Genomic DNA, 17,323 nt, shown 5'->3' with positions numbered 1-17,323 from the left:
CTGCCCCCTTGTCTCTGGGGAGGATGCAATTGTATGACACACACTGACCCCCCGGGGCAGACACTCAACGCAGGAGCTGCCCCCTGGTAGTCAGGGCGCTACCACAGCGGGAGTGCCACTCAGCCAGCAGCTGTGCTCAGGCTGGAGAGTGCAGTGGCGGTGGCGGGAGCCTCTCCTGCCTCCACAGCAGCACTAAGGATGTCCGACTGCTGGCTTAGGCCGGCTCCCTGCAGGCCTAAGCCATTGGTCGGACACCCCCAAGGGCTCCTGGACTGGGAGAAGGAGCAAGCTGGGCTGAAGGACCCCTCATGCCCCCGAATTTTGTGTACAGGTACAGGGCCTCTAGTTAACAATAATTATTGAGACTGATAGTTCCATACTGTTTGACCCAAAACCAAGTGACACAAGGTAACAGAAACCTCACATCACCTTTTAAATCCTTCACCTGAGAGAGGAAAACCCAAAATATCTAGTTTTGAAGTCAACAGGATTCAAGTACCTGAGACCCACAAAGGTCTAGTTATAAGGTTCTTCCTCCTCCCAACTGGTGGGCGGAGTTATGACATTACTGGCATCTGTCACAGAGACATCTCTAAGACATTGAGCCATCAATCAGCGCCTATCAAAGTGTCCTGGAGCCTACCCCTTCCTTTTCTGCCCTAGGTCCAACCCTCTCCTGTTCCTCCCCTTAAAAAGACCCCCAGGCCAGCCACGTGCTGCTGATCCTCCATGTCCAGGTGGCAGCCCGGCTGGGTCCATCCCCCCTCCACCCTCCTTCAATTCTGATTTCTCTACCTCCGTAATGAGTCCCACTCATTACTGGAGAATAAACTTTAAAACTCCTTGGTGGTCAGTTTCCTGCGCCTCAAACCTTACACTAGTGACCTGAGAAACAGTTCTTAAAGGGCTGGCACAGACTTCCCTAGCTACCCAGTCCCTGTATGTAGGCAGAGGTGCGGAAAGCCACTGTTTCTGTGAAAGAGAAGAGACCTATGAACTTACCTTCACAGCAGTAGCCTGAGAGTCAGCTTCTAAATAAGCACACTTCAAGGTACAGACTGCAATCCTCCCTGGAGACAAGGAGGCAGTGAGCACCATCTTCACCCTCTCCATCTGTCCTGCTCCAGGTCTCTGGTGTCTCTGAGAATTACCCTGTGCACACGTCAGGTGCCTCAGTTTTTGTGGCTGCCCACCAGAGGTCATACCCCTTGATAGTCTGGCTCTGTTGTCTAGGATGGCTTCTGTTAATGGACTCAACAAAACATAGCAAACAAAGAAAGTTCTTAACTGCTGATCACCCTAGGGCTCAGCGCAGAGAGCCAACAGAAATGTACATCTCCCAGTCTCCCTGAAGGAGATCTAGTTCAAAATTTAAAAGATGATCCCAATCAGCTGGAAACACATATTGAGGCCACTGACAGGTCGTGGCACACTTTCCTTTATGGGAGCCACTAAGAATAAGCATTCCTGGACACACACACACACACACACAAAAAAAAAAAAAAAGATTTGGGAGACAATCTAAGCGCTAAGGCAGAGTTTAAAGATAAGGTTCACCTCTAAGACTGGGAGAGGTGCCTGTTTTAACTAATGCATAAAAATCAGTATAAAGTGTCATAATAATGAAGAAACATCCTGTATAATAAATAGGTAATATGCAAGTGGTTGTTACTCTGTAAAGTGTAACAACCAATCAGCAGGAGGGCGGGGCAGCAATCTAGTGTGGCAGAGAGCTATGAGCAGCGGTGGGGGGGCAGCAAGCTACTCGCACACGGAGACACTAGTGGGAATACATAACAGACAAGAGAACAAGATAAAATCTCAAGGAAAACCCTTAATAAAATGATGATAAGTGATTTACCTGATAAAGAGTTCAAAATAATGGCCATATAAATGCTCACTGAGAACCAGAGAAAAAATGTATAAACAAAGTGACAAATTCAACAGAGATAAAAAATACAAGAAGATACCAAACAGAATTCACAGAGTTGAAGAATACAATAACTAAACTGCAAAATACAATAGAAGGGTTCAAGAACAAATTAAGAGGAAGAAAGAATCAGTGAACTCAAAGAATTCATCCAATGAGAACAACAAAAAGGAAAAAGAGTCAAGAAAGATTAAGAGATTTATGGACATCAAGCAGACCAACATTTGCATTACAGGGGTCTCAGAAGGATACAAGAGAAAGGGGAAAAAACTTACTTTAAGAAATAATAGCTGAAAACATCCCTCACCTGGAAGATTAAAATGACATCCAGATCCAGGAAGCTCAGAGAGTTCCAAACAAGATAAATCCAAAGACACATACCAACATACAAATAACTAAAGTATGAAAAGTTAGCCCTGGTGGGTGTAGCTCAATGACTGAGTGCTGATCCATAAACCAGGAGGTCAAGGTTCAATTCCTGGTCAGGGCACATGCCCGGGTTGCAGGCATAATCCCCAGGAGAGGACATGCAGGAGGCACCGATCAATGATTCTCATCATCAATGTTTCTCTCTTTCTCTCCCTCTCCCTTCTTCTCTGAAATATATATATATATATATATATATATATATATATACATATATATATATATATATATATATATATATATATATATATTTTTTTTTTTTTTTTTTTTTAAGACAAGGAGAAGATCTCCCCCATAAGACCATGAGTAGATTTTCCAGCAGAAGTTTTGCAGGCCAGATGGGAGAGGCAAGATATATTCAAAATGTTCAAAGAAAACCCTCCCAAGAATATTCCGCCTGGCAAATTTGGTGTTCAGAATTGAAAGAGAGATAAAGTGCTTTTCAGAGAGGCAAGAGCTAAAAGAATTCATCACCATTAGAATGGCCCTACAAAAAACGTTACAGGAACTTAAGTTAAAACAAAGAAGTACAAACTGGTAACAATAAAAAATAGAAGTATAGCCCTGGCTAGTTTCGCTAAAGGGTCCTGGGTTAGCTTGGTCAAGGGCACATACCTCGGTTACAGAGCTGATGCCTGGCCCTGGTTGGGGCATGTGCGGGAGGCAACCAATCAATGTGTCTTTCTCACATCAATGTTCTCTTTCTCTGTGCCTCGCCCCTTCCTATGTGTACATGTCAGCAATTGCTACGAGAATGAAGAGTCAAATCACAGATGGAAAGAAAATATTTGCAAAGCATCTATCTGAAATAGGATCTGTATCTAAAGTGCTCAATAATAACAAAACGCAACATAAGAATTTAAAACTCAGTGATACAACAACCTCATTAAAAACGAGCAAAAGATTTAAGCAGATACAGCATCACAGAGGAAATACAGGTGGCAAGTACATACATGAAAAATGCTCAACATCATTAGACATGAGGGAATGCAAACCACCACGAGGTCCCACACACCCTTGAGAAGAACAGAAATCACAGAAAGCATTGGTGAGGATGGGAAACAAAATCTCATGACTGCTGGTGGGAACTCTCAGATGGCTGGCTTGTGAGTTTATTAAAATCGTCGTACACATACTTGTCATGTGAAGCCATTCCAGTCCTAGCAATTCACCCAAGATAACTAATAGCATGTGTCCATACAAACGTTTATAGCAGCTTTACTCATAGTATTGCAAATCTGGAACTAAGCCAAGTGCCTATCCACATGTGAGCAGATCATCAAACAGTGGTATATCTCAACAATGCGATACCATTCAGGAAATACAGGGATTAACTACTGACACTACAACATGGCTGAATATAAAAATAATTCTGCTGAGTGAAAGAGGCCAGACAAAGAAAAGATTAGATAATATATGATAATGTTTAAGTAAGATTCTAGAAAATAAAAACTCCTATCTAGTGACATAAAGTGGTTCAGTTATTGCCTGAAAAAAACTCTTAGGGGTTATAGGTGTGATCATTATCTTGACTGTAATTATGGTAACACGGGTGTATACATGTCAAAATGTACCAAGCTGTACACCATACAATACATGCAGTTTACTGTACAGCGGTTATAACTTAGTAAGCCGTTAAAGACATGCTAAAAAGAAATTCTAAAAAGAAGAAATGTTACAGCAAACCACAGTGACAACATGAGTGACTGGCGGTCCTGTCACTGTGCCGGGAACTGTTAAAGGCTACAGCCCTGCCCTCGCCATTTTCACAAGCGCCCTTCGCTTTACAAAAGAAGAGACAGAGAGAAAGTGCAGAAATAAATGCAGTTCAGCGAGGTAGGCGGATCCCCGCGCAGAGGCCCAGCCAGGCCTCCTCCCTGCAGCGCGTCTGCCACAGTCAGAGATGCCGCTCCAGCCATTCTCCCATCACAAAGGCCGCTGCGGGGGTGAGTGTGCTCGGCGTGAGTGAAGAAACAACCCTGACTCCACTGCTCTGCTCGGTGAGGCCCCGTCATCACTATCCTGGACAAGCACCGTGTGAAAGAAAACGCCAGGTGTGTGCACAGGAGAGCTGCCCGTTCACGCCCCGCTTCCCATATTACAGGTACGGAGCCTCAAACCAGCCACCGCAATGGGTGAAAAGCGAGTTCCGTTTTATTTAGAACAGAAAGCAACGCCAATCCTGGTGATTCCCACGGGCAGAACTGTCCTACCTTTCCGCCGTTCCATCTCTCCCATTGCTCCCAGACACCTGCTTTTCTACACCTCTCCAAGTGACCCTTCACTGTCGTCTAACTTGATACATAAGACCACTACAGAAGAGTAAAATGCAAATGAGGCTATTTTGATTACAACTGGACAACAGGAATGTGCTGCTCACGAAATGAATAATCTGTTTCTTTAAAAAAAGAGAAAGAGAAACTAATATCAATCCTAAGTCATAAAAAGGAAATTAAAGTACTCAGAATAAAAACAGCTGATTAATTTGATTCCACACTTAAAATTTGGAAGTAGAAAGCAAAAAAGCAATTTCAATGAAAAAACACATCAAGTTGAAGTAAATAAAATACTCTGTGGCAGTGATCCTCCAGTTTACTTTGCGTGGCTGCTCTGTGAAGTTATTTCACCCCACCTCCTCGGAAGCAGCAGCTCACACACTATGGTACTTGCTGAAGGCCCCAGGGTCTCAAACTCTGGGAACGAGACAGAGTCGCTATAGTTTCCTATTTTATATTTAAGAGTGTAACACTTTGAATTACTTTTTGTACAAATTATGACATTAAGGTGTTTATTTTGTGTTTTGTTTTGTTTTGATTTGTATATGGATGCCCAACACCGTATTTGTCAAATATCCACTGGCCATATCTGCGTGGGTCTATTTGGGATTCTGCCAGTTCCACTAATGAATGGGTCTATTCTTCTACCAATACCACCTGCAGGTAATAAATTCTCTTCATCTCCTTCATCTGAGAATGTCCTTCTTTCACCTTCATTCCTAAAGGACATTTCCTCCTAATACAGAATCCTGGGATGATAAGCACCTTAGAAACATCATTACACTTAATGACACTGTTTCTGATGAGGAACCTAGTCATTCCCCTATTAATACTGTGTTATTTTCCTCTGACTTTCAAGAATTTTGGAGGTGAGAAGTCTTCAGTTTTACGCAGTATGATTATGATGTGTCTGGTTATGGCTTTCTTTGTGCTTATCTTGTTTGGGTTCTTAAATCCTTGTTTGCTTCCATCAAATTTGTGAAGTCTTCAGCCATTATTTCTCCAAAGATTTTTTATGAACTACACTCTCCTTTCCTTCTCAGGCTCTTGTGACAAATGTTGAACACTTCAATACTGCCTCATAGGTCCCTGAGGTCCAGTGCATGTATTCACAGTCTCATTTGTTTCTGTTCGGAATGACTAATTCCTATAGTTCCCTCTTAAAGTTATCTCACGTTCTTCTGTCATCTCTATTCTGCAATTCGGTCCATTCAATTTGTTTTTACTTTCCAGTCCTAAAATTTCTATTAGTGGTACTTTATCCTTTATTATTATTTTTTTGAAACTTTCTATATTTCTATTTGTTCAAGTGGCATATGACCTAAAACTCACCTTGCTGGTGAGGCTGTGGTTGAGAGTCTTCCCATGCACCAGGAGGTCATGGTTCGATTCCCAGTCAGGGCACATGCCTGGGTTATGAGCTTAATCCCCAGTAGGGGGTGTGCAGGAGGCAGCCACTCCATGTTTCTCTCTCATCATTGATGTTTCTCTCTTTCCCTCTTCCTTCTTCTGTCTCTGAAATCAATAAAAACATTTTTTTTTTTTAAGATCTAAAATTAAGTCCCAATATTATGTGCTCAGGAAACCAGATGAACCACAAATCATCTGACCACGAGTCTCCCTCCCCACTTTGCTCTCCCCTGTCTCCTCTGTCTACTTACCCACAGGCCAACATCCCTCCTTAGGAGACCAAGCCCATTCCTGCCAGACCATGGAATTATTCAGACAGGCCAATCGCAGCCTTCCCTCTTCTCACTGCCAAGCTGCACCCACAGCCTGTGTCCTCACTCTGTTCCGAGCACAGCCTCTGTGTGGAGAGGCGGGGCTTGTGGCATCATCCTCCAGAGTCTACGTGACTTAGGAACTGTTAACAACATCTATCCAGGGTTAGGTGCCAGGGCCTGGCCATCTGGGAAAGGAATCCATCAGCAGCAAGGTGAAGAGGGGGAGCTACTGAAACAGTTCACCTTTACTTCCTGGGCATTTTTGTAATAACTGCTTTAAAATCTTTCTTAGATAGGTCCAACATTTGCCATCTTGGGAGGCATGGGATAGGAGTTGGCTGAAGGCAGTTGGCTGCCCCTGCCTTGACTTTTCCAAACAAGTCTGAGTCCCTCTCCCCCCGCCGTGTCTACTGGAATCTTTAGGCTGTCTTCAGACGTCCTTGCTTAAAGGACACTGCAGACGCATGTGTCTTCTCAAGGATGCTTGCCCTGATGATCGTATCTAACAGTTAATTTTAGTTCAAGCTGTTGTTACAGTAAAAGCCTGCCTGTCCACCTTCCTCAGTGCCTACCAGCCTCGCCCTGACTTCAAAGTCCCCCTCAGGAGGCTGCCCTGACCGCCTGCTCTACAGCGAGGAGCCCCATTCTCTTTCTCAGGCCCCTGGCCCTCCCACAGACATCACACATCTGTGTGTGTGTCCCTGCCCTGTGCGGTCAGCTGCGTGGCAGCAGACCTTCCCTTGTCTGTCCACACTGTATGCCAGTGTCTACACCAGGGCAAGGCTCAACAAAATCTGCGAGCTGAGTGAATAAATAGCCTGGAGCGCAGTGTATAAGACCGGGAACAGCAGGAGCGAGGAGGCAGAGCAGTGCTGGGCCCAGGCTGACGGCCCTGGACACTGGTGACGGCTAACAGAGCCCAGTGCCTAACGCTCACTCCCATGGTAAATGCCTCACTCATGTCCAACACCTTTCCCAGGACGGCAGCCATGCTCCTCACACAATTTAACCTCGCCCGCCAGGTTCCAGACGGGCAAGTCCCAGAAAGCGCTGCTGAGTCACATGGAGGTAATAAGTACAGGGCGAGCCCCGATCAATCGCCCCACAGGCAGGGTGGTGGAGCGGGTGAGGGGGCAGTGCCATGCCACGCCAGGGTGCCAGGCGGGGCTGCCAGGCTGGGGGCACAAGCTGGGGCTCGATCTCCGCAGGCCACTCAGAGAGGAACCCCACCCTTGCACGAATTCTAGTCACTAATAAATGCTAAATTCTTAAAATAATTTATGAGGTATCATGCCTTCTTTCTAAACCTTGTTTTTATTTCACACATTAGTTATCTGATAACTCTTTTCAATTATATATATATATTTTTATTCTTATAAATCCTTTTTTTTGTTTTAATTCATCATTGTGAAAAGGTTGGTAAGATAGATGTTAAATGTTTTCACCTCCAATAATAGCATTTCCATGGATTACTGAAGTAGAAACCTTAGTGAGCTACACACACTGATCTGGGCAGTCTTCAGGCTCACTGAGTTTTGCTTTAATTTCTAACTATACAACCTATACACCTTATCAGGATAAATACTATTATAATGATATTAGGGGCCCAGTGCATGAAATTTGTGCACAGGGGATGGGGGGTGTTCCTCAGCCCAACCAGGGACCCCTCTCATAATCCAAGATTCCCAACCGCACACCTGCCTGCCTGCCTGATTGCCCCTAACCACTTCTGCCTGCCAGCCCGATTGCCCCTAACTTTCCTCACCTGAAGGACTGGTTGCCCCCAATTGCCCTCCCTTGCTGACGTGGTCACCCTAAATGCCCTCCTTGCAGGCCTGATCACCCCCAACTGCCCTCCCCTGAAGGCCTGGTCACCCCCCAACTGCCCTCCCCTGCCGGCCATCTTGTGACAGCCATCTTGTGTCCACATGGGGGCAGCCACTTTTTACCACATGGAGGCGGCTATCTTATATGCTGGTGTGATGGTCAATTTGCATATTACCTCTTTATTATATAGGATGGCTAATCATGCAATTTTAACCTATTCAGGTACAACATGCCTGAAAGGCTCAATATTGCCATTAATTTGCTACATTGTTACTATGATTCCAGTCATATACTAATAAGACATCGCAGCAGCGGCCAGGCCCCAGAGCAGCAGCGGCCAGAACCAGAGCATCAACGGCCAGCACTGGAGCAGCCAGACCTGTGGCCGTGGCAGCCAGGCCAGAGGCGGAGGCGGCCAAGCCCAGGGTGGCCAGTCCAGAAACACCCAGACTCGGAGTGGCCGGGCCCGAAGAAGCCGGGCCCAGAGCAGCCGGGTTGGGAGCAGCCAGGCCCAGATCAGCAGTAGCCAAGCCCAGAGCATCCAGGCCGGGAGCGGCCAGGCTCGGAGTGGCCGTGCCTGGGGCATCCAGGCCCAGAGCAGCCGGGTCGGGTGGGAGCGGCCAGGCCCGGAGCAGCCGGATCTGGTGCGGCCAGGCCCGGAGCAGCGGCTCCCAGCCGGGCTGGGAGCGGCCAGGCCCAGAGCAGCCGGGTCTGGTGTGGCCAGGCCCAGAGCAGTGGCTGCCAGGATGGGAGCAGCCAGGCCCGGAGCAGCGGCTGCCGGGCTGGGAGCGGCCAGGCCCGGAGCAGCGGCTGCCAGGATGGGAGCAGCCAGGCCCGGAGCAGCGGCTGCCGGGCTGGGAGCGGCCAGGCCCGGAGCAGCCGGGTCTGGTGTGGCCAGGCCCAGAGCAGTGGCTGCCGGGCTGGGAGCGGCCAGGCCCGGAGCGGCCGGGTCTGGTGCTGCCAGGCTGGGAGCGGCCGGGCCCGGAGCAACCGGGCCCAGAGCAGCCAGGTCGGGTGCAGCCAGGCCTAGAGCAGCAACAGCCAAGTCCAGAGCAACTAGGTCAGGAGCAGCAGTGACCAGACCCGGAGCAGCTGGTTGTGGAACGAACCAGAGCAACAGAGGCCAGGCCTGGAGCAGCCAGGCCCAGAACAGCTCGCTCCTCGCCTGCCCCTGCCCCAAGGCTGCCTCTCAGACATGGCTGGAAACTTTTGCGGGAACTTGAGGGTCTGCTGAATCAAGTGATGAAGGCTTAGATCTGGATGTGTTGAGTTAGTATAGCGCTGGGGTGTTGATCTGTGAGTGCCTTGGGTGGGGCCTGGATGAGGCTGGTTGACCTATTTGGAAATGTCTTTTGTGTGAAGTGTATCCTTGGGCATGTGGAGGTATTATTGATATGAGAAAATGCTAAGTAACAGATTTACTATCTGAAAAGGGATTTACTATGGGGAAAGGGAGGGAGGAAGAGACTGAACATAAACTGTGCACCTATGGATGAGGACAATGGGGGATGGGGAGGGGGCGGAGGGTGGGGTGGGAACCTGGTGGAGGGGGGAAGAAATGAGGAACCTTTGTAATAATATGAACAATAAAGATTGATTTTAAAAAAAAAAAGATATCAATGTGCACATCATCAAATGAAGTCTACTTTTTAAATTAACAACTTCACAAAATGTGAGTATCTCCAAATTCTCTGCATGAAACAAAGAAACATTTCAGATTTAGATTTCATTATCAACACTAGGAAACTACTTCCTCCAGTGAGCCTCCCAGGCAGCAGCTGGCCTTTCTGTAGCAACAGAACCAGCACGCTGCTGCCCACTGCCCCCAGCTCTGTCCCACGGCAGAGCACCAGAAACCTGGCACACGGCGGAGGTGAGTGCTGGCAGCTCTCTGATCTTCCAAGAAAATATGAAACTGAAGAAACTGTATGAAAAAGCCTGGAGAGAGCACACGATAGACACAGCCTCCCCCCCCCCGAAGCAGAGAGAGCCGAGGAAGGTCTGGGCTGCGGAGCACACGACGACGTTAGACTCTCCCCAGAATGAGGCCTTTCGGTGACTACCTTGGCCTTACGCCCTTTTTTAAGAACAAATCAAGATGGGCAGGAACAATTCATACCTCCACCAGGAATAATCGCCAACTTTGTCTCAACCAGGCCCATTTTGGCAGAGGAAGCTGAAAAGGAAGGAAGAAAATCAATATCCACATAATCATATTCATTGACGATGATTTAAAAAGTCATTAAACATGCTATAAATATAGTAGTCCCCTTAAACACAATTTCCCTGTGCAGTTTCAGTAACCTGAAGACAAATGCTGTCCGGAAATATTAAGTGAGAAATTCCAGAAATAAGCCATTCCTCAGTTTCAAACTGCATTCGTGCTGAGGAGTGAGACCCTCGTCCTGCCCCGCCCACCGGGGCTGTGAATCCTCCCTCAGCGCAGTGTCCCAGCTGCAGATGTGCCTGCTCAGCAGTGGCTCAGCAGCCGGAGGCCCTCAGAGCCAGGAGGCCCTCAGAGCGCTCAAGGCACCCCCTTCTTTACTTAGGAATAGCCCTCGGGCGGGAGTAGTGATGTTTGCAAAGTGGGAATGCCGGAGAGAAGCCATAAAGTGCTTCCTTTAAGTCAGTGTTTCCCAAACTAGTGGTTAAGTATACAATTTACCTATATGTTCCCAAAAATTCTAGCTTAGCACTTCTTAGTTGGGATTCAGGAATCTGTAGTTTAACAACTCCACCAGGTGATTCTCATCATGAGAGAAGTGTGGGAAACACTGCTTAGTGAAAAGGCGTGTGTGTGGAGGAAAAAGCACGATATTATATCGGGCTCAGTGCCACCCAAGGTCCCAGGGGTGTTGGAATGCAGATCCCTGGAATAAGGGGGAACTGTATTCTGTTTACTAACGAATATGTCACAAGTCCTTTTATCGCTTCAGAAGGCACTTGGTTATGAAAATAAGTAACACTCTACTAGGGGTGTCGAACTCAATCAGAGAAGGGGCCAAAATCTAAAATCCAGCCTAAATCGCGGGCCGAATGGTTTACTGAACAGTCATAAACTGTCATTGTGATGGAAACGCAGCGGAGTGCAGTGATGACAGCGCGGTGCGGGCCACATTACAAGGCCTGGCGGGACAGATTTGGCCCGCGGGCCTAGTGTTTGACACATGTGCGTCTAAGCTATAAGGGTGGAGCAAAAGCAGTTTTACAGCTATATGTGAAACAATTTATTCTGATATTATTTCTTAATTATTTTGTTGCTTTCCATGCGAACAACTGTAAGCCTACTTTTGCCCCACACTGAACATTGAGACTCCAGCATTCTCTGCTAAAAGCTGCGTGGCAGAGAATAATGTTTGATGCCAAAAGGTGGTAACTACCATACATAATGTGGCCTGAGGCTGCTGAGCCAGTTGGACGGCGTGGAAGGTGGAGATGAGAGAGGCTGTGTGACAAGTGAGAACTCTTCAGTTGGGACAGTTCCCCATGCAGGCCGCTTCGTGTGCCCTGTCGGACACAGCACTTTTCAAGACCCAGGTGGTCTGGACAGGTGTCTTTTGTGTTTGTCTTAGGGCTACTTTAAAACACCTTTACCTACATCTCCAAATCCTAGTTCCCAGAAGCTGCATTCTTTCAGAAATGGGTTTTACATGCCTCAGCTATGCCACTTCTTTTCAGACAAGACAGAGATCCAAAATAAAGAGGAAAGGAGAAAAGGTGTGCCTGGACTAGCAACTACAAATCCCAAGAAAGTCACCATAAAATTATGAAAACACAATTCTATGGACTGTGCTCACCAGGCAGCTCTACCAGAAGGAAGTGGGAACCTGGGAGAACAGAGACAACTATTCTCTGCCTGCTGTGTCCAGCCCCTGGTCCTGGAGCCTTCAGGGCCCCGCGCCGAGGGAACAGGGACCAGCTCTGTCCTAGGTCAGGAGGCTGTACAGGACAGTGCCAGGGCGCGGTGCTCTGGCAGGCTAGCAGGCGTGAGGGCTCACAACAAACTGCCTGGTTTCAAGCCCAGCGCAGTCACTGACTTGGGGCTTGTTGCTCCACCTCTCTGCCCGGCTTCCGCAAGCTCCACAGTCCTTATCTCATCGGCTGTTGCAGAGATTAACGAGTTACCACATGCCACGTGATAGAATGAAGCTGGCACCAGGTCCACACTCAGTGCATGGCTAGCACTGATGGTCCATTGTTCTTTTCATAGTCACCTCATCCAGTCCTCAGCAACCCCCCCGGAAGAAGGGGAGCCAGGACATTAAGCTACTATTTCTATAGCTAACAGTAATGACGTGTGTGGACTAGACACATGCCACAGGTTAACTCGCTCAATCTTCACAACTGCACCCATGACTTCCCCCAACTGGGAGGAGCAAACTGGTCAAAAAGGGCAGGACCCACGGTTCAGATTCAGTTGTGCCTGACCCAGTTCCTGTTCTCCGTTCCTGCTGCTAAGAGTGAACAAGAGACTAGAAAACGGTTTTCTTCACTGGAATCTGAAGCACTTCATTAAATCCAACAGGTGATTTTTTTTTCCTCCTAAATATTCTATTCAACAATAAAATATTTGGAATTTTCTGAGACTAAAAAACACACCTGATCTTAAAAACGTTATTTTAATGGGATGGATTCTCACCTGCCACTCTTATGTCACATGCTAGTGCCAGTTCCAGACCACCGCCTAAAGCAAGTCCATCGAGGGCAGCGATCGTTGGCACCGGCAGGTTGGCTGCAATAGAAAGAAAGGTGTCATGCTCTTTAGTAAGTAACCTTCCTATATAATTGATCTTGGATTTTTTTCCTGTAAATATATTTTTAATGGGCTATCACATATAGAATTTTGTGTCCCTTTTGCCTTTAATAAAATAGCATTTCCTTCATTGTTGTTCCATCATATAAATGTGCAATAGTTCCTTTAAATCTTCCCATATTATTGAGATACTTTCATGAATATTTTTTGTTGATCAACAGATTTCAAGTCTAAATGACTTATCCACGGCCCTCCACGGCTTCCTGTGCTGAGGACCCCTCGACGGAGGAAGTAACCTTCTCCTCCAACAAGACAGAGCAGCCCAGTTGGCTCGGGGCAGCACACACCCGCTCTGTCCTTAGTAACCAGCAATGCTCAGCAGCTGCGAGGTCAGCAGGTCCACCTCATGCCACACCTCAGATGGACGAGGCTCTGAGAAAGCTCCGGAACCTACCCACAGCGTGATGGCAAAAAGGGTAGCCAGTCACGGAACACAAACCAGACTTTCCTGAGTGCCGAAGCAGCATGGTGCTTACTGAGACCTTTGTACACTTAAATATTCAGATTTCATTTTCATGACTGAATGTGGTGTTTGACGTGGGAATGTGGAGCTGGGCGACTCGGCGAGCACGGAAAAGGAAAGCTGCTCACTTACAGAACAAGACGCCACAGTGACCAGCACCTCAAGGGAACTGACCTCGGAATATTTTCTTGTCAAGCTTAAACCTTTGCTCATGACCCCAGAACAAAAGACACTGACACTTGCTACCAAGATTCATAAAAGCATTCTAATTTTTCAGTGAAAAAGCTTCACATCCTCATAGTCGAAAATAAAACAGAAAGGATTCTGCTTCTTAGGATGTGGTGTTAAGAGGCACCATCTCAACTGTCCTCACCCGGGAGAGAGCCCAGGTGACCTGACAGTGTCAGCCAGGCTGTGGTGGTCATCACACTGCAGAGTATGTCACCTCAACCAATACACGCCTTCAACTCCCAGAATGTTCTATGTCAATTATGCCTCAAGCAAAAAGTAAAATAAAAATCCTATATAATAAAAGGCTAATATGCAAATTGACTGAATGGTGGAATGACCCGTTGCTATGACACACACTGACCACCAAGGGGCAGACGCTCAATGCAGGCGCTGTCACCTGGTCAGTGCGCTCCTACAGGGGGAGCACCGCTCAGCCAGAAGCTGGGCTCACAGCTGGCAAGGATGTCCTCAGTCAGACATCTCCTGAGGGCTCCTGGACTGCAAGAGGGCAAAGGCCAGTCTGAGGGACCTTCCAATGCACCAATTTTGTGCACCAGGCCTCTAGTAGATAAAATAAAAAGGTACCATTCCTAAAAATCTCTCTTCCACAGGTATGTGAAATTCCACACACAAAAAAGCTCATCCCTCGACCCCTTGGAAAACATGCAAATGTGCTGAAGTGAAGGACTTCAGTCCTCAGACTTCTAGGAGCAAAGACTGTGGAGGCTGGGAGCCCTGTGACCTGGCCCGCCCCTCGCAGTATGGCCCTGCCCACACCCTGGCAGCACAGCCCTGCCCGCGCCCTGGCACCATGGCCCTGCCCACACCCTGGCAGCACGGCAGGGCAGGGCAGGTGAGACCTGAACAGGCAGCTCAGAACCCAAGGTGCTCCCTTCCTGTGATGTGCTTTAGGCCTCAGTGAAGAAAAGAACAGAAAGCCAGATTTACAGAGTATGAGTTTAATGAAAAAACACAACAATGTCTTGGTTCATTTATCTGACAAAAAGGAAGAAAAACCAATAAACAAATATAATGGCAACTTAATCTGAGTGGCTCCCAAGGTCATCTCCAGTCACTACAAATAAAATGCAATCACTTTGGTAAGCTCTCACCAGACTCCTTCCCCGCTACGACCTCCCCAATCTCCCTCTCCCCTCAATCCCGCCCCTAGGCCTCGCTGTGGCCTCAGCTCGGCTACCTCTAAGCTTCTGGACCCACTCCCACTTACCCCCTCACAGCCTAGTCCCCCGCAGCTCCTCACACTGTGCTTGCCCGCTTACCAGGGGCACCATGATACTGTCCCATAGCCAATGGGCATCACCCGGTCCCCATTAAACTGACGATCAGACACATTCACCCTGGAACCGCCTCCTCCTAGAGTACTCTCTTCATCTGCCTGCTAGGCCCTTCCTTGTCTTTCCTGCCTTCCCATCTACCTCTGCCTTCCTCCCCTCTCAACAGGAACTCTGCCAAGAGGTCTCATCCCCATCCTAACTTTACCCCTATTTAAATACCACCAATGTCCCAATTTCTACCCAAACTTCTCTCTAAACTGAATCTCCATGGCCACCTGCTTGCAAGACATCTCCATGTTCAAACCAACTTCCTATCAACCCTTCTTCTCGAGGCTAGATCCCTTTTGGTAGCACCTCCACCCACCATGTTACCCAAGTAAGACACCCACAGGCGCCCAGGTGCCTCCTTCCCAGTGCCTTGCACCTATTGCTTTGTGAGGCCTAACAGCTCACAGATCTGCGAGTCCCCTCCCTCCCCACACCAGGTCCGGAAACCTCATTTCCCACCAGCAGGAAGTCTCAAATAGACCTTCCTGCAATTTGCCCCTTCAAAGCATCTTTCATATTTCCTGTCGGATAATCTTCCTAAAGTGCGAACATAGTTACGCTATCCTTTCTATTTAAAATTGAAAATTGAACAGGTCAGTGTGACTCAGTGATTAAGTGTCAACCTATGAAACGGGTCACAGTTCGATTAGCGGTCAGGGCACACGCCTGGGTTTTGGGCTCCATCCCCAGTAGGGGGCGTGTAGGAGGCAGCTGTCATCATTGTTCTTTCTCTCTCCCCCTTCCTCTCTGAAATCAATAAAAGTACATTCAAAACAAAACAAAACCTATACAATGGTTTATTCCACATGGAGGATCCAAAGGGAGAAAACGCACAGTCCAGTACAGAAGGCACCAGATGAGCTCAGCTCTTCCACCTGCACAGCCTGTTCTCCGGCCTCAGGCACCGCCTCTGTGCTTCAGGCCCAAACCACTTACAGGCCCACGAGGCAGTTCCACCCGCGGCTCTGCGCCAGCTGTGCCCTGCCTGCCATGTTGCTCCTCCACGACCCTGTCACGTGCCATGGCCCTCAGCCTTCCTATGGGCAGCCAACTCAACGCCAGCGGAAGCAAAGACCAATGACGTCACGCAGTGGTGGTCAGCAGGATGCTTCTTACAGCCCGGGACAAACTACAAGGGTTTCCACTGCTTCTGCTGTGTCCCTCACGTTGAACCTGGCATTCTCCCTGCTTTGCTTTTTATTAATAACTTCTTTCACTTAGTATTTTTAAGTGGCATGAGTATCAGCAGGCTACACAGTTACAGAAAGAAAGTGGCAGCATTCCTAAGCTTCCAGAGCAAGGGGGGCGACGGGCATTCGCCCCTTGCCTGGGAAAACGCTGCACAGCGAGTGCCAGAGGCACGCAGGGAGCTGTGGCAGCTGCCTTCTCAGACAGCGGTACCAACAGTGAGATCTAAAGGGCCCCAAACGCAAACTCAGGCCTGAAATATGTGTACTGTGAGTTCCCTTTCTGAAAATTCCAACCATAGTAAATCGATAGGAACAAATTGATGTGATATATATGGAAAGGGGGGTTTTTCTTCACATCCAATTGTGCACTGATAAGAAAGACTAAGTAGAAGAGCTGAAGGAATAAATCGGCTGTAAATTACAAAAATAATGTTCCATGCTTCATAAGCCCTGAAGCAAACAGAAAGAACGCGGGACGTTTACTATTCTTGGTCATTTACAATGGTAACACTGCAACTCAGAGGGACCAATGCCTCAAAAAGAGTTGGTAAGGCTTCACTCCCCATTTGAAGTAGTATTCTCAAATCAATATACTTACAAATATCACAATTAGCCGACAGAAAGTTTAAAATCCTTATTCTAAAAATATGAAGTCATTAAAAATTTTACTGTACATAAAAAAACACAAATAAATTAGTAGAATGCCCTCCCTTCCCCATCCCTATGGGAGTTACTGTAAACTAGCCTGATGCTGATAAAACACAATGGTGTGGGAGGGAGCAGGTTCTACATAACTTAGAGTCCAGGTTTACATGACGCAGGGTAGAAAATGAGTAGAAACAAACAAATGCAAATATGCTGACCTGGGAAGTGAGGGGCAGGAGTACTGAAATGAATCTTCTCATTGCTTCAGTATTCTTAACTTTGAAATCAGAGAATATAACACTTTTTCCTCCACACACTTAAAACTTTTGGAAGTAACGTTTTCAAGCTGGTGTGGGTCAGTGGTTACAGCATGGGCCTATGCACCTTGCAGGTTCGATTCCCAGTCAAGGGCACGTACCTAGGTTGCAGGTTTGATCCTCAGCCCTGGTAGAGGA

The 17,323-nt window shown here is 47.5% G+C and overlaps 1 protein-coding gene across 7 annotated transcripts in view; it reads right to left on the bottom strand.

The window, feature by feature from the left end:
* Positions 1 to 17,323, bottom strand: part of AUH (AU RNA binding methylglutaconyl-CoA hydratase) — a 151,624-nt gene that overhangs the window by 62,531 nt on the left and 71,770 nt on the right. For 6 of the 7 annotated variants that reach the window (XM_045575037.1, XM_036420059.2, XM_036420062.2 and 3 more), the window contains 2 exons: positions 12,823 to 12,915; positions 10,303 to 10,359 (listed from right to left, as the gene is read on the bottom strand). The exons of the other annotated variant lie outside the window; for it this stretch is intronic. In XM_045575037.1, coding sequence (XP_045430993.1) covers positions 10,303 to 10,359; positions 12,823 to 12,915 — 150 coding nt within the window. The remainder of the gene's footprint in view (positions 1 to 10,302; positions 10,360 to 12,822; positions 12,916 to 17,323) is intronic. 7 annotated transcript variants of the gene reach the window in all.

The sequence above is a fragment of the Pipistrellus kuhlii genome, unplaced genomic scaffold (assembly GCF_014108245.1).
Source record: "Pipistrellus kuhlii isolate mPipKuh1 unplaced genomic scaffold, mPipKuh1.p scaffold_m20_p_61, whole genome shotgun sequence".
Taxonomy (NCBI): Eukaryota; Metazoa; Chordata; class Mammalia; order Chiroptera; family Vespertilionidae; genus Pipistrellus; species Pipistrellus kuhlii.
Note: the sequence above shows the minus strand (reverse complement) of the source record. Positions and strands in the feature narration are given on the sequence as shown.